General features: G+C 45.9%; 1 protein-coding gene across 1 annotated transcript in view; it reads left to right on the forward strand.

Moving 5' to 3' along the window:
• Nucleotides 1–7113: 7113 nt before the first annotated feature.
• The window catches only part of EHD3 (EH domain containing 3), a 33009-nt gene continuing 14917 nt past the window's right edge, over nucleotides 7114–25205 (forward strand). Inside the window, exons 1-3 of the mRNA XM_010124930.2 lie at nucleotides 7114–7718; nucleotides 14661–14837; nucleotides 22265–22362. Coding sequence (XP_010123232.1) covers nucleotides 7492–7718; nucleotides 14661–14837; nucleotides 22265–22362 — 502 coding nt within the window. The 5' untranslated portion in view covers nucleotides 7114–7491. The remainder of the gene's footprint in view (nucleotides 7719–14660; nucleotides 14838–22264; nucleotides 22363–25205) is intronic.

Consider the following 25205-nt stretch of genomic DNA (forward strand, 5'->3'; position numbering starts at 1 on the left):
AAAAATGAATCAGGCTACAAAGTTCAATAAATGGTTCACATGCCATAATGATACAGTATTTGGAAGTCTTCCCTGCAGAGGAGCCTCTCTGAGACTCAAAACTGCCCCAAGCACCCTCGGAAGCTGGTCTCAGTGAGGAACTAGTTGATTGTTACTCCCATCGAAGTTGAAGGTCACCAGCATTCCCTGTGAGAAACCAAACAACTGCAGATTGCACTGTCCTCCCACACAGAGTCCTCGTTTATTATAAAACCATTCCACAACCGATCCACAAGGCATGATCCTCAAGGGCAACCAAGAGAAAATCTTTAAAATATAACCCTGGAAACAAAAATTCCATTTTCTATTGTACAGTAGACATTTCAGATCTGAAAAAGGATTTAAGTGCCTAACAACTTGCCTACTTTTTCTCCAAATGAAAAACACTGTCTCTCCCTCCAAACCTTGCCTTTTTACAGCCATTGACCTTCACGGCTACAACATGAACAACAGAGAGAGAGAGATTTAAGAGAAAAACAAGAGGAAGAAAACAGCCTGCACTTTATATAGAGAGACAAAACATGTATGAAGAATTTCTCATTTTGTGGCTCCCCAGGGAAAGAAGTAGTGAACAATTGACATACTTCTTCGAGCTACACTGAAGAGCAAATACTTGAGACTTGATTCTTGGGTGCGCAGAGCATCCACAATGCCTGACAAAATAATTACCAGGCATTATAAAATCATTGTAACCCTTCACACCAGTTCTCACCTCAGTCTGACATTTATTTGAAAAAGAACTAAACTTTATAGATAGGCCTCAAAACCCAGAGATAGTATGAAAAAAACAATGCTTTCAAAAATGGAGGTTTAAATCAACTGAATATGTAGCCTTATTTTCAAGAAACTGAGCCAGCAGCCCTGACTGTAGCAGTGTGTGTCGCGAGTCAATGATGCAGCTACTGTGTATGTATTGAAAACCTCTCAGCTGAACTTGCCTCTAGGTGTATTATTTTAAACTCTTTCCTAAATTACTTGTAAATCTTTGAAAAAAAAGATGCAATGAAGGATTTTATGTGTCATGAACAGTCACTGCTTAGACAACTGCAAGGTGTTCCACCTCATGCTTTAACCTTTTATCTGCTGTCTAGCCGCAGTCATCTGTATAAGCAGGTGCCAGATACAGTTGTAAACAAGTAGCCAAAGTATACCTGGAAATCACTTGTACTCCACTCAGCAACGTTACTGAACCAGACTGAATCAGAGTGTCCCACCACGTCCTCCGGCAAGGGTGGAGCAGAGAGCATGTGCATGTCTCTTCCGGCAATTACAATTTCTAAGGAAAATCAGCCAAGTCTAGCAGACAGAGGTTAAAAGCTTTAGACAGAAGCCGTGAACCAGCAGGTCGGATGAATTTGATTCTCTATTCTTTGCATGTTCCCCTAGTTTGTATGTTCACCATCTGATATATCCTTCCACTACATTAGCATCCTATGATCTCCCCTGATCTTTCTCAACATCTCTAAGTCTTAAAATAAGAATCTGAAGAATCCACAGAAAATCGTTCACTTGTAGTAAAGGTAATTGGGCCATGAAAGAATTCTCTGAGAGCCTCTTGCGTTATCCCAGGCAACACTGGGGCAGTGGGCAGTTCAAAAGGTAAACCCGGAGCTGACAGAACTCAGCCCAGCTCTGATTTAACGAAGACAATCTGTATCTGGGCTGAGAAGCCACTCCTGATTGTGTGGAACAGAGCAAATGTTTGCTTGCAAAATAATAAATATTAGGGTGAGCAGAACAAATGATGCCAGGCCATCTTTTACAGACATTCTTGTAATACAGCAGAACATTAGCCACAGAAATTAGCAGTCATTAGTCAAAATGGAAATGTGACTGCATTAAGCTTTGTTAATCTTTATGAGCCTCTAAACACAGAAAAATAAAAACAGCACTTGCAGGTACAACCTCAAGTCCTTGATTAAACATAGTGGTATATTTCAGAAATAAAAACTCAAAGCTGACTCCCACTCTTCCTGTGGGCTTTTTAGCAAATAGAAATATCCTGAAAAGCAGCACCGAACTGTGTTTTCTTACAAAATGAATGAATGTACAGACAGGTGAAGGACCTTGCCTGAATTTCCTGTGCTTAGATTACTGGCCCAAAAGTTGACGAACACTTTCTGGTGCTGAGATTTTCAAGGCGAAGCAGTGAACCTTCCACAGAGCCTCCCACCGATGTTAACAAAAAGTCTGTAGCAAAAAAGGCCTGATGGCTTTCAGAACTTCAAATGATACCTCTCTGCACAAAAATTCACTCTTAAAGACTCTGAGAATTTAAAATACATATTCTTTGCTGTGTAAATAGTCCAAGCTACATCAAAATCAGCGGAAATACAAAAAACCTATTTACTCAAGATCTGTGCTGTAGCACTTAAGGTTACTACATCCTACTCATAATCATCCTAATCATTAGAGATTCTGATGGCCCACAACTCCTGTTAAAGTCAGATGAAACTTTTGATCTCTGTAGAATATTTTGTGATCAAGTATCAGCTAAACTGCCCCTAAACAGCAAACCAGACAGAATATGGGTGCACAAAACCTGGGTTAGCTAAAACACCGGCCTGTGTTTCCAGCCATTTGGCAGGCAGAAGCTTTGGAGCTGTGACATGCAGGGCAGCTGACACGGCTCATCTAATTGCTTTACATGACATCCATTCTTCTCATGTTTGCTGATACAAACTTTTTGCCTTTCCCTTCAACACTTACAGAGAAAAGTACAGCAGCTGCTGCTGCATTCAGCAGGGCCAGCAGCGTCGTGTAATTAATATACCCATTTGATCCTAAAGGACAGCTTCATCTCAGCACCGTGCCTCTAAGAAGTGGTGACAGAGTTACAAGCCTTTCAAACCCTGAGAAAATCCTAACTCTGTGCTGGCCACACATGACTGCTGAATGCCAGCACCAAATCCCTCTACACAGCACTTGGCATTTGATATCCTACCTTCTCCAGGTGTGTTCTCACAGCGAAAGATAATTGCTCCACTGGCAGTGACGCCTGCTGCTTAGAAATAGTATATATGTTATCTCTACCTATGTGTGTATTTGTACTCACACATGCGTGTGTGTGTATATATAAGTCTTGCCTACGTAACCCTGAGAGTTAATCCTCACCTATTAAGCACTGTGGTAAAAGCAGGAGGCGGGGAAAAAAAGCATATTGAGTAATGTCAGAAAATTTCTGAAAAACCCAATACAAAATATTGCATAGAAGACATGAAAGAACAGCACAGCCCATCATGCAGACTGCTGTTTGACTCACCCATCGCTTCAGTGGATGGCAGCTTCCTTGTTTACTTAGCTGTGTGATTATTCAAAGCACAAAACTCCACGTCTCTCTCTATATCACTGACAAGGTAGAACAGGAAGATGCATTCAACTGTGTCTTAATACATTTTAACAGGATTTCTGCTTTCAGGTAAGAAAAAGCTCAGAAATACCCTCAAAACCACCATATTTTCTCAGAACAGAGGGGACCATGACAGTCTTTCCACTTTGTCAATAACTAAATCATAACAATTTCTAAGAAGAACATTTATGTAAATTTGAGGGAAGTATATGACGGAGACAGTCAAAACCATCCAACAGTTACAGGAGAAACCTCCAAGCTTCTGTGCCGCAAGGACGGCGAAGGGCTTAGAGGATTTCCCTGTCCAGCACTATTACAGGCATCACATGGGTCAGGTCCCCTATGTGCAATACAACATGCTTTCTTTGCTGTACAAATTTAAGGAGTGAACACTCTGGAGGAAAGCATGCTTCCCACTCACTGTATATACATTATACAACCCCAAGTTCTCAATTTCTGGTGGCACTTCTGGGTACTAGCACCTTGTTCCACCTCACACAACGAGGGGGTAGGAGTAGCACGGCAATGGCAGGAAAAGGACAGCATGCGTGTACCAAGCCGTCTGAGACCAATGGTAAGAGAAATCTCATGGGAGGTATTTTAGAGGAATAGGGATGAGCAGTGAGGGCATGAGAAGAAGACAGAGCTGTAAAGGCAAAGCAATGAGTGAGGAAAGGGACAGACTACGCTGGAGTTTATTCCTAGGCTGCATGGCAACAGCAGGCGGTCAAGAAGTTTGATCTAGTTGAACCAGAGGAAACTCTCTTTGCCTTACTTATCAAATTACTGTCTTTGGTTTAATTCTGGGGGCCTGCTGCACCTTCCTCTCCCCTCATCCCTTTCCCACAAAGCCGGTTATTCCCTGTTGAACCCATCACTACCTGAACTTTTGACACTGTCTATTTGGGTTTCTTACTTGGTAATGAACAAAGAGTGACAGTAACTGCACTAGCAGGAAGTTAATTTTACTGAACTACATGGCTCCCCCAAGCTTCTTAAAACTGTCGAAGTGTTACGGCACTGACTGAGTCACCACCTCTTTTCAAACTCAGTGACTTGCTGAATTCCCCATCCTCAGATGATCTTTGGGAGGAAGTAAACTATTCAACCTAAGGCAGGAGGTAAGCAAACACACAGGTCACCATGACTTGATTGAATGAGTTTCAGTTATACAACGTCATGTTTTACCCCCCAAAATTAGGTTTCATTTTGAATGCCAATACTATATGACTTAGTCCAGCCCCACTCAATTCCAGCAATGGAAGTGAATCTTCTCCAGCAAAGTCTCTCTCTCCTAGTCAAGGCAAGCACCCAGCTGAGTGACTGCCTGCCATCTTACCAACAGCAGGGACACGACGGAGAGTTTAATTCATCACGGCTTGAGAGAAAAAGACCAATTCTATAGCAGAGTGCAGCAGCAGACCCTCATCAGTATCAGATACGGGTGTGTCCTGAGCACTGCAGTACAGTAGTTTCTGTGCAGGGCACTGAAGAGAGTGCTTTTGCATTTGAACAGCTCAGAAACTTTCAAGGAAAACAGGCCTTCTTCCAGCAGTGACATTTTAAATGAAAAATCATTGTTTGGAAAAAAAAATCTAATTGGTTTTGTTCTTTTTCTGCTTTCAGATTTTTTTTAAAAATGTAATTATTAAAAAAAAAAAAAGGTGCCTAAAGATTGTACCATGAAACCAAACTGTCCAACAGAAAACCATCCATTAAAACATCCCTGTTTATGAAATGAAAGGGAATAAACAACGAAACAGATTAAAATTTTCAGTTCAGATTCTGGCAAAAAGAAAAGCCTAATTATACTCCAAAGTTCCTTTCCTAATTTTACTCCCCTTTATTTTTGACAAGCTCTATACTTCAAGGTAAAGAGAGTCCTTAAGGAAGTCAGCCTTCCAGAGAGAAATGGCTAAGAAATCAGACTGAAAAATAAATAAAATTGTGCAATGTTTGTAAGTCACCTAAAGAAAGTCTATAAAAATTGTCACGTTTGCTTGTGATCTGCCCCAGCAATAAAGAATCCAAAGGAAAGGGATTCTCTTCAGACAAGGCAAGGAAATGTTTTTTTGGCCACGTGGCCACTAGGTATACCTATTTATCATTAGTGTAACTTAGTGATTAATATATATCCTCTTCTTGTAAACTACAGGCCTCTGCGGTACCTGTAGCAGTTAGCTCCCACGGCTTGCACAACAGAAAACTCGCTTTCCTCCCCCATTGATCGCATTCAGGAAGGGCATCAAGGTGGCCTGGGGAGATTTACAATCAAAGGCTTCCTGGCCTGACCTTTACTCAGCTCTGAGGATATCGCAAGCAAGCACCACAGAGACTCCATATATAGCTGTAGAAATACAAGAATGGCATTAGAGGAGTGCAGCCCCTTAAATGGTAGAACTATCTAGAAGACGAAAGCGATTTTTTCCTATAAAATCAGGAATTCTTGCCAAAGCATGTTGATTTCTATGGGGTCTTTAATTTCCAGGAGTTTTCACTGGAAAGGAGTCATCAAATTCTTAAAGTCAAAAGTCTCTGTTTATAAAACTAAAGAAACAAGGGAAATTAGTCTTCAGGAGGTTTCAAAATATTAATTCCTTTTTCAGAATAGCTTTAGGCATTGGCAGGAAAGCAGGGAAGCCTGACCTTCAGAAAATACAGTCAGCTTGCTATTTTCTTCCAGAAAAAGAAAACCAGTCCCTGGAGACATTGCTCACACCTCATGGGTCAGGCTATGCCGCAGAGCGCACAAGCACATGGGACCACGCAATGGGAACAGCCAGGAAAATGGCTCCTGTAGCCAAATGCATAGAAAGGGACCTGGATTGTTGTCCAAGCACATGGGAGCACAGGCAGTCCTATCCTACCCCTCAACTCATGGAAAACAACCACTTTGAATGCATGGCCACTCCTGCTTACGCAAGGCCCAGGCTCCTCCCATCTGTACATGGCTGGCAAAGGGCAGGAGACTGCTATAGAGCGGGATCACTTCCAAAACTGCCTCTTGCCACATTTCTCAGACCTGCTGGATCAACTCAAGTGAAAAAGTCGTTTGGGGATATTTTAGGAAAAATTCCCTGCTCAGTCCCAGCCGTTCAGCGGTGAGGAGGAAAGTGGGGCATTATGGCTGATGGCTGGCCCTGGGAACACACTGAGCTACAGGCTGCTGCTGGAAAACTTGCACGGGCTTCAGCTGTAGCACTGCAGCCTTCGCTCGACAGCTGTCCCATCAGCCCTAATTGCTGGAGGGATAAAGGAGTAGAGACAGCAACTAATTTGCCCGTCTCATCTGCTTAAATGGTGAACTCTTAAGGGCACAGCCAGCCTCATCTCTGTGAGCCCCTGAAAAATGAGGGCAGCAGCAATGCAGCCGAATCATTGGCTTGGGGAAGGGTTGTTGGGGACCCAGCCAGAGATGGCAGCGTTCGGAAACACCCGACTCTCAGTGAAATTTGCACACGCAGGGGTTTATTTTAAAGTGAGGTGAGAAAGGGAATTAAAATGGCGGGCCGCCCTGCAAATCCCCACGGCGGCCCCCAGGGGGCGCTGTGGTCCGCCCCGCTCCTGGGCTTAGCGCCCCTCCTCAACATGGCGGCGCCCGCTGCGGCTTCACCCGCCGCATAGAACGGGCGGCGCCTGCCAGGAACCTCCGACTTCCGGCGCCGGCCCATTTCCTGGAGGGCCGCCCTTAAACACCGCCCGCCGCGCTCGGAGGGCGCTGCCGCCGCCGCCGCCCGCCCCTCCCGCCCTGCCTCCGCGGCATGCTCACGCCGGGAGCCGGCGGCGTGAAGGGAGGCGGCGTCCACTGGCGCCGCTCAGCCGAGGCTGCGAGGAGAAAGCGGCTTTTTTAGCTTCCCGCGGGGACCGTTTTCTGACTGAAACCGCCGGTGCGGGTCGCGTAACGGAAGGCGGCCCTCGCGGGTGGGCGCTGGAGGGGAGTGAGGCCTGCCAGGCCATCCCCCGGGCCCCACCGCCCGCTCCCCCCGCGCCCTGAGGCGGGTATGCAGGGGTAGCCCACGCCGGCAGCCAGCGGCCACTCCCGTCCCCTGCTCCCTGCCCCAGCTTCGGTGGTCCCTGCGGAGCTGGCTTCAGGCGGCCCCAAGATGTTCAGCTGGCTGGGCACCGACGACCGCCGGAGGAAGGACCCCGAGGTGTTTCAGACGGTCAGCGAGGGCCTGAAGAAGCTCTACAAAACCAAGCTGCTCCCCCTCGAAGAGCACTACAAGTTCCACGAGTTCCACTCGCCGGCCCTGGAAGATGCCGACTTCGACAACAAGCCCATGGTGCTCCTCGTGGGGCAGTACTCCACTGGGAAGACCACCTTCATCAGGTAAAACCCAGCCGCCTACCTCCCTCCCTCCCGGGCGTGTCTGCACCCTCGATGCCCGTGGGCTGTGGTGGGGCAGAAAGGGTCTTTGCTACCCATGCTACGTCTGGATCCCTATTCTGTACCCCCGCTCTGTGCACCCGGCGCCCATCGACAGCTTTCAATTGAAAAACCACCTCTGCTCAAACTCCGAGAGCGTTCTTTCACACAGACAGAGTGGGTGAGATGTCCCGACGTGGCAAAAAGTAGCACAGGGCTGAGGAGTGCAGGCAGGGCATTGGTGTGGAGACGTGAGTCACTCGGGGCTCTCTTGTCCGTTCAAAGTGCAAAGGCTGCAGGAAGCCTCGCACAGGTTATCCCTGTGACTGCTTGGGTCAGGGTAGCCCCTCTAGCAGCTGTTCTTTTCAACTTCATGTAGCTTTTGTGTGATGGGGCAACCTATGGCCAAGGGAACCTTGAAGTGAGTGCTTGGGTTTGTGATGGTCCACGTCTCATGCTTGTGTCTTTCTTTCTCTGTACTGTTCCCAGAGGCAATGCTCAAGAGTGTAGTTTGAGAGGCATGTGTCTGTACGCACAAGAGAGACCTGTCCATCTTTAGGCCTCCAAAAGTAACCCCTGTTTTAACTGTGTCCTGCTCTGCTGAGATGCTGGGAGCAGCAAGTTCGTTCCTAACTGTAAAGAAAGGGCAGCTGCCAGCAGCAGGTTTGATGTGAAAGTGTCAAAGAAAGGGTTAAACTTGTCCAGCTGGACTTGGTTGCAGGGATCTCTGTTCAGCCACACTGTTAGTTGAACTTGCAGCAGCCTTTCTCTTGGGATCATAGCTGAGGCTGTGCTGTCTGTGTTTCCTATGTGATTCATAAGCTTAGCATTAAATTCCAGCCTTTTTCTGGTGTGGCTGTGTTGAAATCTGTGGAATTACCCCAGTGTAAATCTGGATGCAAGCCACAAGCAGCCAGCCCTTTGTTCTACCAGTATTTCTTGGAGGAGGAGGGAGCTGTGGAGAGTAGAGGGAGGTGAATCAAATTGACTATACCTCTTCAGAAGTGACCTTGAGAAATGCAGGGAGGGGGGTTTGTGTACTGTAATATTCCTGCTACTTAATGCCCTAGCTAGGAGCCAAGAACAGAATGTATTTTTGCTACCTTGTCATGCACCTGGCAAACAGAATTTAAGAGTGAAAAGGCTTAGCAGGTCAGGTAGATGGTAAAGGGGCATGAATGACCCTAAGACGCATTTACCACATGGTTGGAAAGGGAGTAGCTCTTCTGAAAACTAGAGAAGCTGGCCTGGATAGCATAGCTGTCTGGTTCCATCCCAGATCTTTGTTCTGTGACTTGGTACTAAACCTATTTGATGAAGGGCATTTTCAGTCCTCTGGGTTACTGACACTTAAAGCAGAACTTTCCCTGAACACAAGGAGGTTGCTGAATATCTATTCCTGAGGTTGTTGGCTGTGTAACCAGAGCATTTCTTCCTAATGTTGCTCTCTGGATTGCCAGCATCACCTTTTCCCTACAGTATCACCTGCATGCTGCTGTTAGCAAAGACTTCCTGCCTTTGGCCCTCTCTGTTCAGTAAAGTCCTTTTTCTGTAAGCCTGAGCTTCTTTTGCAGGAGGCCTACGTGCCTGAAGTGTGTTCCAGGCAAAAGGAGATTGGGTCTTTGCTTCTGTGGGACAGCAACAGCCCTTTTACTCTGCCATCAACAAAGCTGATCTAATCCTCTCTTTGACTACGGCATTTTACTCATGCCTATGCCTTCTTCTCTCAGCCTCTGTACACAGGGCTGAGATGAACCTACCCAGAGACTATGGTCAAGCGGAAGTGACTGGGAGCTTGTGCTTCACGGGAGTGCAAAATGCAACTGAGATGGCCTTCCAGGAAGCAGAGCTTTCTTTTTGTAAAATAGCACATAAGAAAATGAAAGTTGAGAAGTCTTGGAGAACCTGGGGCCTCTTATAGTAAGAGTGTGAGGGTCTGGTACTAGTATGTTCCCAACCAAAGAAAGGCAGAAGGTGCCAGAAAAACTGAATGTTACTTGTGATAGGCTTCCAGCCTGAGCTTGCAGGCACTGGTCGTTAGACTGCTGGGATAAGCACCAGATTAGCATCCAGAGTTATTGTGGGAAGGCGAGTGGGAGCTAAAACTGAGAGCAGGGAGGAGTTAAGAGGACTGGGGATGGGAGGGGGAAACAACCATTATGTCTTGATGTTAGAGTGAAGGAAGAAACAGCCTCTGGACACCTCTTCCATAATCATGTCAGGATAGGGGATAATTAATGTTATCCGTGTGTATTCATTCCACTCTTACCTTGCATCCTGCTTGTACTGCCATGCAATTTAGGGAGATGACTTAGTGCCTCTAAACACTCATGTGGAATGAGCTCAGTCCTAGTTCACCTGGATGCCAGTACACCATTTAAAAAAAAAAAGACAAAGGACTTCAGTCACCTACCTGAGGTGGGTTTGTCTCCCAAACATCTTTCTTTGTCCTTGGGGAATCTGAGGTAGAACAAGGAAGAAATGCAAGGCTCTGAAGCACCAGCTTCAGATGCTGCAGCATCTTGCAATGAGACTGCTTTCTTGTCAGGAGCTGACGGCAGAAAGAAGGCAGTCAAGGTCAGCAGTGAGAAACATTCCTAGAGGCTGAGGTGAGGAGGAGGGAGGTGAGTTGTGTGGGTGAAAGCCAGTGTAGCAAGACCAGAGCATTGGCTTGTTTTCAGTGGAGCCAGACTGTTTTCTCGCCTGCTTTCAGGGACCCAGAAAACTAAGCCTTATTATGCTATGTGAAAGATGTAGCGTCCCTAACTGCAGCTTTTCCATTCCTGCTTCCTGCTGTATCCTCTCTTCTCACTCACTCCCATTTCTGTCCTCAGCATGCATTTGACTGAGGCTTTTCTGCAGGGCCAGAAAGGCTGTGGTGGGAAAGGCAAGGCAACACTTCTACCTGGGAATATGTGACAGCCACAGCAGGATGTCACTGAAGCCTGCTTTTATAACATTATTGCTTTTTGTTTCCTGTAAGAGGGTGGGAGTGCAGGACAGAACATTACTCTCCTAATTAACTTAGATTCTGTGGTATTTTCTAAAAATAATCCTGGCTTCAATCCAGTCATCCTGCTAATAAAATAAACAACCTTGCCAGAGTCCTACTAACTGTCAACATGGCTTGCTTTTCTAGTGTAGCCATCCCTTCCTCCTACAGCTAATCATTTACACGTCCTGGCCTCTCCAGACTGTTTGTCACAGGCTACATGCAGAGCTCTGGTGTGACCTCCCTGTGTGGCCCTGAACCTTTTATTTCTGCCTGCACCACACAGTTGTCACTGTTTCCTCCCGCTCTGCCCTTCTTCCCTTTCCTGCTCTGCATCACCTCTGCTGCCACACACAGAATCCTGCACTGCTCCTGTATGACTCATCACGAGCAAATGGCCCCTTCCCCCACATCCTGCGGCACTCCTGCCTGGAGAGCCTGGGATCTCCTTGCCTAGCTCCTACACTGCTTCAAACCAGTCTGAGAAAGGATGTCTCAAGCCAGGCTGGCGCTAATGCACTAATTGTGTCCTTATTCCCTCACCTTCCCCCCCCTCACCAGGAGCAGGGACAGGCCTGAAATGGGGCAAATGGCTTGATGCTCCCAGCCACATACTATCTCCAGACAGTTCAAAAAGCAGACTGGCCATAAAAAAAAAATCACCTCTTGCCTGGCGCTCTCTTTGGGCTTCCCCAACTTGGCTGGAGATCACTTCCTCCAGGCTCTTGAAGGTGTACAGCAGCTCAGAGTAAGGCATGATGCACTGGCAGGGGAAATTGCTCACTGTTTATCGGTGTTTTCCACAGCTATTGTTTACTTTTCTCTCCCAGAAATCCCCACAAATGTGACAATTGCGTGTGTTCTCTGGCTTGTTTCTGTTAGCAGAGGCAGCCTGTGTCACTGCATAGCAGGAGTGCCTCCCCCCCCAATCAGTGTCAATAAATCCCCTTGTATTTGTCCTGTGTACAATGAGATTTTTGTGCTACAGACACCCTGCTGCACAATATGCCCAGATTTTCCAGAGATGCCTTACTTAAAATAGATGCTATGATACTGGGCAGTGCAAGTCTTCATCTCTTTGATTTCATACCACTTGCTGCACATTAAGTCAATTAACATTCTCTTGTACTTCTGTTGGGATTTGGGGGGGGGGGTGTTTTGTTTGTGGGTTTGTTTTTAATAAAGCCTTACATAAGAAATAAACACAGAAATGCTTTGAAAAATCAGCTGAGTGGAGCTGTGATAAAATTCTTTCGACCAGCCTGACTGGATGAGGAACTTGCATATGCAGGACTTCTCCTTAGACTTTCTCAAAAGCTTTGTCTGTAAATGACAAGCAAACCTCCCAGGGTTTGCTGTTGCTCCAAAGCTAGCATATTACATATGCATCTCTAACTTGTTTGGGTGTTTTTTGGGGTTTTTTTTTGTTGGTTTTGTTTTTGTTTTTGTTTTTTTTTTTACAAAAGGCAGGTTATTGTTATAGCAAAACTGCAACCTAGCGTTAGGAATAAAGGTTTTTTCTCAAAACACTTGATTTGTTGCATTTGGCAATTGTTATCACTACCTGTTCCTTTTCTCTCTAGAATTTGCAAGGGGAGAAATCAAAAGTTTATTTCTACAGATTCAGTGAATGCCCATCTGTATATCACTCTTAAGTATGCTATGTCAGACCCAAAGTGAAGTACAAAGTGGGAGCAGAGGAGAGCCAGTAGCAGTGACTAGCATCACAGCAATGTCCATCAGAAGCTAACGTTTTTGCATTGCCATCCAGGAGGCCTAAGCTTAGCTTCTAGAGTCTGGCCAAGTGGCTTCTAACCTAGCAAATGGTTGTTTCAGTGTAAAGAGCTTTCCATGGAATGGAGCCAAGAACATTCATATGATAGTCTACAGAGCCCTTGGTGGGAGAAAAGTAGCTCCTCCTTGTTCTCAGCTGCTTCAAGCTAGAGAGAAGTTACTGTCACTGCCAGGAAGGTGTATTGTGATGATCAGCCAGGGAGAGGGCACACACCAGCATTGGCTGCAGTTTTTACTTTTGTAAGTAGTGACCCACACCCACTTTTGTAGGAAAGTTTGAGGCTTTAGGTAGATAGAATATATCCACCCTAGTGTAGGAGATGAGAGGGCTGTTCCCTTCCTGGAATCCTTTCCTGGATTATTTAAATTCTTTGGGAACTGTTGAACAGCTGCTGTTTCATCTCAGAGTTGTTCCCATTAAGAGAAGTCACTTCTGGTGGCATTCTAGTGAGCACAGGTCTTGAAAATCACTTTGGATAAGAAGATACAAGAACATACATGATAAAATACTGATAAAAGGGGGTGATCAGCTCCTAAGGGAATTTTGGATATCCTTGCTGCAGTTATTTTTGCTGCAGCCATTCTCTTCATTAATGTGTACCAACCCAGATAAGTAGCAGTGATTTGCAGTATGTCCTGGGTGTACATTTGCTTGTTTTACCTCTAGATCCAGTTGACTTGGCCTTGCCTATAGGGAACTGAAGATGGTATGTCAGCAAATAGCACTCCTGAACAAGCACATTTTTTTTTTCTCAAGCACTGGATGGTGATTACCTCTGTTAAAATGATGGTGAAAGCAGGCACCCTGCAAAAGTTATTACAAGCTTTTGTGCCAGTGGACCTGTAGTCCCTCACATAGGAACTTGCCTTCTCTGATAAGACCCACCTGAGTGAACCAATGCTGATTGTTAAACATGCTAGTCTCAGTCCTGAAAAATCCTTAGCCCTTCTCCTGTGTTCTTTTTTTCCCCCATCCCCTGAATCTACTTTTAACATCACAGCAATTCTGTTTATCTTTCTACCTACTAAAGATTAGGTCAAAGCAATGGAAGAGGAAGTGCCAGCTATGTGCTAGCAACAAGCAACACAGTGTTGCACTAACTTCCATACTGTGGCAGTCATTATGCTCATCATGTAACAATCCAGTCCGGTGGCCTGACAGCATCCTGTACTGAGGGCTAGACTAGTTCTAGCTCCCTTTGGCAAGCCACATGGATATAATGGCCTTACAGAACCAGCAGATGGGGTGTTTTCTACACAGACCTGACCTCAGTGATGGCATTTCGCTCCTTCAATGAGGCAGAGGGAATTGTCCCACAGATGCCATTGACACACCCTGAATGTGGCAGGGTAAGTCAGGATATGCTGCCAGGATCCTGTTCAAAATACTACAGCCCCATGGGCGATTATCTTTCCCTGAAATTTGCCAAACTGTACTTTCAGAGAGGCTGCCAGAGGCTTAGGAAATAAATAATAAGGGATGCTGTGCTCACTGTGCTGTTTAGCTTAATAATGAATATTGAGATATACTCTGCCACCCACATCCTTAATGCTCAATATGCTCAAGCAGTTTGTAATGCAGACGTGTGGCTGCGTTGCAGAAGCACACGAGAAGGGAGATTTGAGACTTTAGAGTAAAATACGGGAGAAGGTGGCATTTGAGCAACTGCTTTGGACTTGGGGCTAAGCACATTAGCTGAATGAGTCTGCTGAAATGAGCAGCAGTGAAGTAATTGATACTGGCACCAAAGGCCAGTAAAGTTTCAGGATTAGCTGTAATCACAGTGAACTGCTGTTTTTACTTTGCTATGCTAAGTCTGTTCCAGATGTCTTGAGGATTATAATACACAAAATGATCAAACATCATGAGAATCTCTTCCTAGTAGCTATAATTGCCTCAATTTCTTAATCCACCTGAAGTAAGAAAGCTTTAAATGTGGAGATCCTGAGCAGAAAAACTACCACAACATTTATTAAAAGATTCGGTGACAGTCCTGAAACTAGTCTTGGAAGGATCCATACAGTTGAGCTTCATAATTGCACTGCAATCTTCAGTACAACTCATTTAGGACTTAGGCAGCTCATGTCTCATGCCCACGCCTTGTTTTTTTTGCCTACAGGTACCTGCTGGAGCAGGATTTCCCAGGGATGAGGATTGGACCAGAGCCTACAACTGATTCCTTTATAGCAGTTATGCAAGGAGATGTGGAAGGAATCATTCCTGGAAACGCATTGGTGGTGGATCCCAAAAAACCATTCAGGAAACTCAACGCCTTTGGCAATGCCTTTTTGAACAGGTCAGTACTCAAGAACATAGTTGCTCTGGAGAATAAAGGTAGAGCCTAATGAGCAGCATAGCTAGAAATTTAAAGGGATAAGGCATTACACTATTCTTCCTTTTTTTTTTTTTTCCACCATCCACATGGATGATGCAGAGCCCTTCCAGTCCTACCAGGTGCACATCAGTAACTGAAGGGTAGATTTATGAATTCAAGTAGGATGAACCTTTATTTTACTTGAGCAAAAAACACAGCACAGCCTGTCAAGCTCATCCTAGAGGTGAATCTCTTCATTACACTTTGCTCCCTCTTGCTTGTATATTGCTAGCTTCTTCCATTCTGCCATCAGTTCAGTTCCCTGAAACAGTCCAACCAGACGTAGCCAGTGAAGTCAGTAGAGAAGTGGAACTGGCACAATATGCATGTCTTTGCTTTCTTGCATGTTTAAGTATTGCTTGGATGTCCGCCTTGTGACAAAGGGGGGACACATTCTGATGCCCTATACATATAACCTCAGGTGCAAGCTGATGACAGCTCTAATGTCTTTCCCATAAAGTAACTGTTTGGACAGTGGCTCTGTGACATGAGGAATGTAACCTTTCAGTCCCCTAGATGTAGCCCCACCATACTGAGTTTTGGATCTAGGCCTTGCAGGAAGCCAGCAGCACACACCCATATCCTAGATGAGCACAAACTGTGCTACAGCAGGCAGATGGGAACAAACTGATTGACTACACCCATCATCAGTGCCTTCCCTGCTAACACATTGGGGGAGATGTCGCAAAAATGGCAGCTGCTCAGCCAAACAACTGGGAAAGCTGGGCTTTGACTCCCTTTCTAACTTCCAAGCTTAGAGAATATCTTATCCAGAGAGTGCAGCATCTCCTCTCCTACCAGCACTGACCACAGGAGTGCTGGTGTAGGCTGCAGTGAGACAGGGAAAGGACCTGCAGAGAAGCATGGAGAGAAGATTGATGAGATAAGAGAATCATAGAATAGTTAGGGTTGGAAGTGACCTTCAAAGGTCGTCTAGTCCAACTCCCCTGCCAGGAGCAGGGACGTCTCCAACCAGATCAGGTTGCTCAGAGCCCCGTCCAACCTGGCCTTGAATGTTTCCAGGGATGGGGCATCTACCACCTCTCTGGGCAACCTGTTCCAGTGCTTCACCACTCTCAGTGTAAAAAAGTTCATTCTTATGTCCAGTCTGAATCTATCTCCCTCTGTTTTACATCTCATTACCCCTTGTCCTATCACAACAGGCCCTCCTGAAGAGTTTCTCCCTGTCTTTCCTATAAGCCCTCTTTAGATACTGGAAGGCCGCTATAAGGTCTCCACAGAGCCTCCTCTTCTCCAGGCTGAAGAGCCCTGACTCTCCCAGCCTGTCCTCATAGAAGTGTTTTATCCATCCAATAAATTTTTATGGCCCTTCTCTGGAGCTGCTCCAACTGGTCCATGGAGTAGCAGGGCGGAATCACCTCCCTCGGCTGGCTGACCACACTTCTTTTGATGTGGCCCAGGATACTGTTGGCCTTCTGGGCTGCGAGTGCATGTTGCTGGCTCATGTCCAGCCTCTCATCCACCAGTACCCTCAAGTCCTTTTCCTCAGGGCTGCTCTCAGTACCTTCATCCTCCAGCCCATATTGATACTGGGGGTTGCCTCAACCCAGGTGCAAGACCTTGCACTTGGCCATGTTGAACTTCATGAGGTTAACATGGGCCCATCTCTTAAGCCTGTCAAGGTCCCTCTGGATGGCATCCCTTCCCTCCAATGTGTTGACCGCCCCACACAGCTTGGTGTTATTGGGAAACTTGCTGAGGGTGCACTCAATCCCACTGCCCATGTCACTGACAAATATGTTAAACAGGGCTGGTCCCGATACCAATTCCTGCGTAACGCCACTTGTTTCCACTTGAACATTGAGCTGTTGACCACCACTCTCTGAGTGCGACCGTCCAGCCAATTCCTTATCCACTAAGTGGTCCATTTGTCAAATCCCTGTCTCTCCACTTTAGAGACAAGGTTGTCTTGCAGGACAGTGTCAGATGCTTTGCACAAGTCCAGGTAGATGACATCAGCTGCTCTTCTCTTATCCACCAACACTGTAATGCCATAGTAGAAGGCCACCAGTTTTGTCAGGCATGATTTGCCCTTGGTGAAGCTATCTTGGCTGTCACCAATCACCTTGTTTGTCATGTGCCTTAGCATAGTTTCCAGGAGGAAACTCCATGATCTTGCTAGGCACAGAGGTGACACTGACTGGCGTGCAGTTCCTTGGGTCTTCCTTTTTCTCTTTTTAAAAATGGGGGTTATGTTTCCCCTTTTCTAGTCATTGGGAACTTCACTGGATTGCCACAGCTTCTCAAATATGGTGGATAGTGGCTTAGCAGCTTCATCTACCAGTTCCCTCAGGACTCACGGATGCATCTCATCAGATCCTATGGTCTTGTGCACCTTCAGGTTCCTTAGATGGTCTTGAACCTGATCTTCTATGGTAGGCAGTTCTTCATTTTTCCAGTCCTTGCTTTTGTCTCTTGTGACTTGGACAGTGTGGCTAGAGAACCTGCCAGTGAAGACTGAGGCAAAAAAGTCATTGAGTACTTCAGGCTTTTCCATGTCCCAGGTAACCAGGTCTCCTGTTTCCTTCTAGAAAGGACCCACATTTTCCCTGGTCTTCCTTTTATCCCTGACATAGCTATAGAAGCTTTTTCTTTTGCCCTTGACATCCCTGGCCAGATTTAATTCTATCAGAGCTTTAGCTTTTCTAACCCGATCCATGGCTGCTCAGTCTCTCTGTGTTCCTCCCAGGCTACCTGTCCTTGCTTCCGCCCTCTGTAGGCTTCCTTTTTGTGTCCAAGTTTGTCCAGGAGCTCCTTGTTCATCCATACAGGCCTCCTGGCATTTTTGTCCAACTTCTTTTTGTTAGGATGCACTGCTCCTGAGCTTGGAGGAGGTGATCCTTGATTATTGACCAGCTTTCCTGGGCCCCTCTTCTCTCCAGGGCTTTATCCCTTGGTACTCCACCAAGCAGATTCCTGAAGAGGCCAAAGTCAGCTCTCCTGAAGTCCAGGGTAGTGACCTTTCTATGCTCCCTTCTCACTGCTCTAAGGATCTTGAACTCCACCATTTCATGGTCACTGCAGCAAAGGCTACTCTTGAGCTTCACATTCCCCACCAGCCTCTCCTTGTTGGTGAGAACAAGGTCCAGCATAGCAACTTCTCCTTGTTGGCTCCTCTATCACTTGGAGAAGGAGGTTATCATCAAGGTATTCCAGGAACCTCCTGGATTTCTTATGTCCTGCTGTGTTGTCCTTCCAACAGATATTGGGGTGGTTGAAGTCCCCCATGAGGGACCTAGCTGGAGTTGCTACTATGCAGAGAACCTCACAGTGCCTCAGGGTGACTCTAGAAGCAATATCTGATTACTGTACAGGCTTGTAATTCAAATACATCAACATAGTCCTGCACCAGAGAGACTCTTGAGATGTTTTCAGTATTTTGCAGTGCCTAGAACATCTGCACCTGGCCAACAATTAGGTCAGGTAACTTCCCACTCCGTACACCAAGGGAGGAAGGTGATTTGCTCTAAGAAAATAACAGGCCTCCTGCCTAAAGTGCAGAGATAGTAGATGAAGAGAACACAGTTTAGAGCAACTCTGCTGATAGCCAACAACAGCCACAGCTGGTAGACAGCTCACTGCAGAGAAGCAACATCAGGAGTAAGGAAGCCAGGCAGGCATGGAGGGCAAGAAAAGGAAACACTCCTGAACTGGACTGATTGATGTGTGCCAAATACAATTTGCTCCTAATTCAGCAAGGGATCTCTGCATCCATTAGCCTAGTTCTCTGTATCATACTGTGCTCTTCTCCCTCACCTGCTACTCTTCCTTCTCCTGTGAGGAAGGAATCAAGTATGTGCCTGTGAGGACAGCAGGGCACGCAGTGATTCAGCAGCAGTAGCAGTGCAGTCCTGCTAGCAATGCAGGGAGTAGCCACAACAGCTAATTAACCCCTTTTCTGCTGACATTAAAAAAAAAAAAAGGTAATGATTTCTAAACTGGCAGAAGACAACACGCTAAGGAGGACTAGCACAGCGGTGTGAGCATCACAGTGCTGAAAATGCAGATGGTAATACCCAGCTAATTAGGAAATTAAGCGCATGCAAGAATTGACTCAGAAGACTAGAAATTTAGAAGATGTAAGTCAGGGCACACCCACTGGACTGCATCAAGGCACCCACTCTTACCCCTGTTGTGGGCCTGGCTTCTTGGCAGGAGACAATGCACAGCTGTCTCTGCCTTGTGTGTATCTTGCTGCTGCTACGTGTTTATTAAGGCACTGGCCTCAGCTAAGAGGCTGTAAACAGGAAATTTAGAGGAGGAAGGTAATCTCCAGGAGCTATCCCTCTAAGCCGAGATAAGAGAGTGACCATGGGCACGTCCACTTTACCCGTGGGTGGTTAGAAGTAACGATTGGCTGTTGACACCAGTGGAATGGAACAGAGCAGCACAAGTCAGTAGTATTCAGACAGACCGTTATGGTCTCAGCTGAGAGGTGGCAGCCCACAGCACTGTGCCTTGTGGGGTGCAGAGCCTGCTGCGCCAGGGGAGCTAAGTGGAAGAAAAAAAGCCTCAGCTGGTACTCTCTTCCCAACAGAGGCTGGGACCTGCTCCGTTCCAGGAAGAAAGAGGAGAGTGGTACAGTCAGGATTTGGCTGGGAGACAGCAGCTAGTTGCGCTACTCAGAGCCTGTCTCCTCCCTCCCTTCATTTCCAGGGGATGGGAGTGCCTGCTCATACCTTCCTGGCTAAGGGCAGAGATAGGGCTGATGAGCTGCCCAGGGCTGAAGGGAGGATAGCAGAGCTCTGCAGTACCATGTTCTGACCCTGTCTCTTATCTGCCTCTCCTTGCCCCAGGTGGTTCCTGGGTATTGAGAGAAGGGCTTGTTTTCTCACTCCGGCTCTGCTGGCAGTACCTCAGCTCTGGAAGGATCCCAGCAGAGAGATTACAGGTTGCACCTCATTATCAGGAAGACTTATTTTGGCACCAAGGACCTGGAGCAAAATCAGGAATCTCAGCCATCACATTGGCTTAGTTGCAGGATTCCTCTCACCCCCAAAGTCTGTCTTGGGAAGCTAAGGTGCAGTCAGTCCCATTTTTGTCTTTTCAACAGCAGGAGACATCATCGATAACAGGTTCCTCCTTCATCCCCACACTCTGCCTATAAAGGTTTTGAAAGTCTAGTTTGGCACCACACTCTTCCCTTCATATGGCCTCGGACATAATTAGGTCACATTCCCTGAAGTCCTGCAGTTCTGCTGGTACAGCAGGAAGGCAGCAGCCTTAACAACCTTGCCAACAGAGCCAGAATGCACTTACTCACGCTGGCCTCTGACCTTATATCTGAAATCTCCTGTGGAGTACTTTCCCTAGAGAAACTGGTGGAAAATCCCCTTGCCTGAGCCATTTAATGTTAGAGCACAAGGAATGCTCAGGGCTATAAGAATGGAGAGCAAACCTGGGCTGGCAGGAAGGGGGAATAACATGACCTCCTGAGCCTTTTGTTCTCTGCTGCTGTGCCTGGCACTCAACAGGAGGATCAAGCCAGCTCCCCTCTTCTGCATGAGGTGTTACACATTCAGAAATGCTCCCTGTTGCCACCTGCCAAGCTGTGGATGTAGGAGAGAGAGGCTGTAATATGGGGTCTGAAATAGCAGACAGCTTAGGAGAGAAGACATTTATCTAACCCATGAGAATTTCTTGCAGTCATACAGGTAGAAAAACTGGGGTGAGGTTGTAGCATAGCCTGGAGGAGTTCATAGCAGCAGGGACTTCAGCAGAACCAGCCACTCGTCAGAGCGCTGCAGGGCTTTGTCTGCCTTGACTGCATCTTGTCGCCCTTGTGCCAACCCCCATCCTTTTTGTGGTTCTGCTTCCTCCCACAGTAACATGTTTTTTATGCCTGGATGTCACACCACCCTATTAATATGCATACATACATACACACACACACACACATATTTATAGCTGCCTGGAATGCCATCACAAAAAGGCTATCCATGAAATGCTACTGGGAGCCATGTAAGCGGATAGGCTTTTACTGTCCTTTACTGTTGGCAGCAACTGAAATAGATGAGCACAAGTTACTCTTCTTAGGCAGTGATTTGCATAGATACAAGATGGGGAACCACTAGCTGAAGAGCAATTACACAGAAACAGAGCTGCAGAGGGGGTAGGACTGGATTATAAACTGAAGGTAAGTCAACAGTGTCATAATGCTCTTAAAAAAGCAAACATATTACTGAGATATGTAAACACGACTGTCATATGTAAGAGATAAGGAGCAATCCATCCACTCTGTTCACCACTGGCAAGGTCACAGCTGGAGTACCACGTCAGCTTGGGGCATTGTGCCTGAAGAAATATGTGGAGCAGTTTGAGAGGACCTTGCAGGAAAGCTGCAAGGGTCTTCAGGGATTTAGAAATGAGCTGGAAAGGCAGCTAGAGAGAACTGAAAGAGGTAGCGAGAAAAAATCCAAACTGTTTTCTTTAGAGGAAAGACTGAAGGGAAACAGGATGACAACAGCATACATTGCAGCAAGAAGGGAAAAATAAATAATTTTCCACATTTACTGTGTTTGAGACTGAAAAGCATTGTAGCATGGGAGATTTAGATGCTAAGAAAAAGAGGTTTTGCTGTAAGGATAATTAAGTAATGGAGTAGACTCCCAGCAAATGTTGGTGAGTCTGCATTATTATGGATTTGAAGAACACTTTGGACAAACATCTGATTGATCCTGCCTTGAGGCAGGAGGATAGACTAAGTAACCTCTTGAGATCTCATGCTGCCTGTGGTGCAAGAATAGCACACTTTCTGTCTCTTTAAGACCAGATTTAAAAGAGAACAAATTGCTGATTTTTTTTTTTTAAACAAGTTATTTCAGTTCACTTGAGTTCAGGACTCTGCAGGGAAACGCTTATGTGAAGAAAAACAAATACCACTTCTTGCCAAAATTTAAACAGCGTTTGTATTTCCACATTTTCATTAATAAGTCACAATTTAGGGTCCACATAAAAAAAAAAAACCTGTAGAATCATAGAATCGTTAGGGTTGGAAGGGACCTTCAAAGGCCATCTAGTCCAACCACCCTGCAAGGAGCAGGGACATCTCCAACCTGGCCTTGAATGTTTCCAGGGTGGTGGTTGCCCAACACGTCTTTGGGCAACCTGTAGTCATAGGTCATGACTGAGACCGATGTTCCAGAAGCAGCAAAATAGTCAGAGAAAGAAGCCAGAACTGACCCTTTCTCATTTCTTTAAATCCAGAGTAGCTCCCACTGAAGACTTGTAAATGAAATCAGAGCCTGGCTTGTCCCATTCTGCCTGTGATGTTCAGCACATCGTAAATGCCTTTTGCTTTTATTTTAAATACATTTATTTTCACACAGGTTCGTTTGTGCCCAGCTACCTAATCCTGTGTTAGAGAGCATCAGTGTCATTGATACACCAGGAATCCTTTCTGGAGAAAAGCAGAGGATTAGCAGAGGTAAGTCTTCCAAACAACAGTAGTGAAAACCAAAGGGATTCTATGAGTTTCACCTCAAGCAGTACCAGCTATAGACAGAAGCACTAGTAGGAGCCACTCAGAGATACAGCATTACTTAACCAATGTCCCTTTGGACTCGATTTGCAGTCTGCTACAGAGAATTCAAATGCTTTCAGGGAAGATTGCTGGCAAGGTCAGCAGTACCTGCGTCATGGTCCAGTATTTCCTAGCAGAACAGATTTCAATCAGAAAGAGTCAATTAATACCTATCTGCTTTGCAGAAACACTTTCAGTGACTTATTGATGAGCCATAGACAAGGCTCCCATGGCAATCGATCTGTTTTCTTTTCAGTTGACCTGCCAGGTTTCTTGCACTGTCCAGGCCTCCTAAATCTAACTCAGGGCTGGGTTGGGCTTAAGAGCCATTGGCACCCAGGTTCCTTGTTGCAGTTGGGGAATCTGGAAATCCTGCGGGCTCTAAACGATCTGATGAATAGCACAAAGTCTGTTAGTGAACTTCTGAGTGTCTCAGGCTGACCCTGTGAAGTAGGCAACATCTTGATAGTTTAAACCTAACATCTGTGGGCATTTCCTTACTCTGTAAGGTGGTGGTGGTGGCTTAGCTCACATTTCTTGCAGGTTCTTTAGACAAAGCTGGTAGCTCTGCATCTTTTAATTCGAAGAAAGCCAAGAGTAGTAATCACAGCATTCAGGTTTGAGAAGATCAGTTCTCATTCACACAGTCTATTAATAATGCACAATTAAGTTTCAGCAGCACAGGCTCTACCCAAAGTGCTGAGGCCTTTTCCATGTTTCGGTATTCTGTCCCGTAAGATTTCTGATGACTCATGCCTTTCCCACTTTTATAATGTTCCTTTGCATTGAAATTGTGCTTGGAAACTTCCTTTTCTCCTTTAATTGGACAACCACCTGGCACAGAGCCAGGTCGTGTATGTTTTACTGGGATCTTCCACCACAAGGACCTTAGCTAAAGAAGTGTCAGTAAAGCTATAAAGGACAGCTAGAGTTAGTGGAGAACTCACATTAAGCTTTTCCAACATGAGCCTCTGCACTGCTAGAGGATCATAAATTCCTTCAAGGCAGTCTATAAAAGGTAGCAAGATGTGCAAGCCTTCATCAGAAGGTTGAAAAACATGCTGTGCAAGCATTCCTTCCTTCAGCAGAAAGTGTTTAAAAGTGGAGATAAACAAAAATTTATATTACATGGTGTAAGTGTTTTTTCAGTCAAAAAATGCCATTGAAAACAACCAGTTCTCTTATGGAACTCTCACTGTGAAGAAAAATTGCTTAGGAGGAAATATTTTTGTTCTTAAAGGAAGAAAAAAAAAAAGACATTCTGTATGAGTCAAAATGGACCCGTTTCAAGTCCCAAAAAAAATTTCCATAGCCCCTTTCCCAAATCTCCTCACCAGTTCAAATTCTGACATATATTGCAACATTTTTTGCATTTTCCAGTACTAAAAATATCCTCCTGCAAAATGTACTGGTACTTCTTGCTCCTTCTTTTGCAAAATTTCTCTGTCAGCCTCCCAGTGGGCCTTGGTGTCCCATTCCTGCAGCTACTCTAGTAAATGCCAGCAATGCCAGAACACACAAATGCACAGCTGTGCACTGTTAAGAAAGTCACTGGTGCACTTTGACCTGAGCCAGCAATGCCTCCCCAAACATCTGGGAACAGCTGAGGGAATGTTCCTCATAAGCAGAGAAGGATAAAGAGGAGTCCCAATTATCTAAGTTTTTGCACGCTGTACCTGTTTCTGGGACTAGAGGCCTGTCTCAGCATGTGGGGCAAGTTCTTCCTGGACAATTTTTCTGCCCTTAGTGCAATTAAGTGCTTGTACGTTGGCCCTGTCACTACAGTGTGTATGGTCACTCCACCCTTTTGCCAGGAGGTAAGAACTCTAGATGGAGGACAGCCATCTCCTGATCATCCCAGGAATTTGGTCTGTTATACCTCCAGCCGCATAAGGGGGCTGTCACAACCTGACTGTCAACTGACGTAGCCCCAACAGTTAAAACTGCAGAGTAGGTGGAATCTCATAACATCACCATTTATATCTAGGACAGCCTGAAACTGCTCACATTTGCCAGCATGGATGGTCTTTCAATAGCTACAGGACAAGATCCTCATCTGATTTAGATCAACACAGCTTTGTTGAAGCTGGCGGAACTCCAGCAATTTCTGTCTGCAGGGGATCCAGCCCAGGGAGCAGAAAGAGTGCTAACGTGCTTATGTTTAGGAAGGGCTGCTGCTAGGCATTGGCTTGAGCTTATCTCAAGGAAGCTGGTTTTGGAAGTGAGTGCTCACCTCCTGGCTCCCATGGAAGAGGAATAGGAAAAAGTGGCGAGGCTGGCGTCTTTGCCGCCAAGCTTATGAGCCAGCTGCCCTCATTAGCAAGTTGGTTTTGGAGGCAGATAGAGCAATAATGTAGTTTCTAGGCAGAAAACAAGACAGTGTTAAAAACTGCTGACACAAGATAATGCTCCTGCCCTTCTGTACCTTCCCAGCCTGCTCAGATTTCACTTGGGAATGAAGCAAGATCTGAGGGAGTCTTACAGATATTTCCCAAGAAACACCTTGAAGTTTCTTAACTGCTGGGAACAGTGGAGGTCTTCTTACCCCTGTTGTTTGCTAGTAGTAGGTTTTGAGACCCTCAGACTGGGGTACCTGTGATGCAAGGGCAGGGAAGGAGGTGGATAGTAGTGGATAGCTTCCTGTCATAAATTTGAGGGGAAAAGTAAAGATGCAAAAGATGCAGCAGGCTTTCCCAGCCTGCCCATTCTATGAGAACCAGCAGCATTTCTAAAAATAGGAAATTCGT

This window comes from Chlamydotis macqueenii, chromosome 3 (genome assembly GCF_036417535.1).
Source record: "Chlamydotis macqueenii isolate bChlMac1 chromosome 3, bChlMac1.mat, whole genome shotgun sequence".
Lineage (NCBI taxonomy): Eukaryota > Metazoa > Chordata > Aves > Otidiformes > Otididae > Chlamydotis > Chlamydotis macqueenii.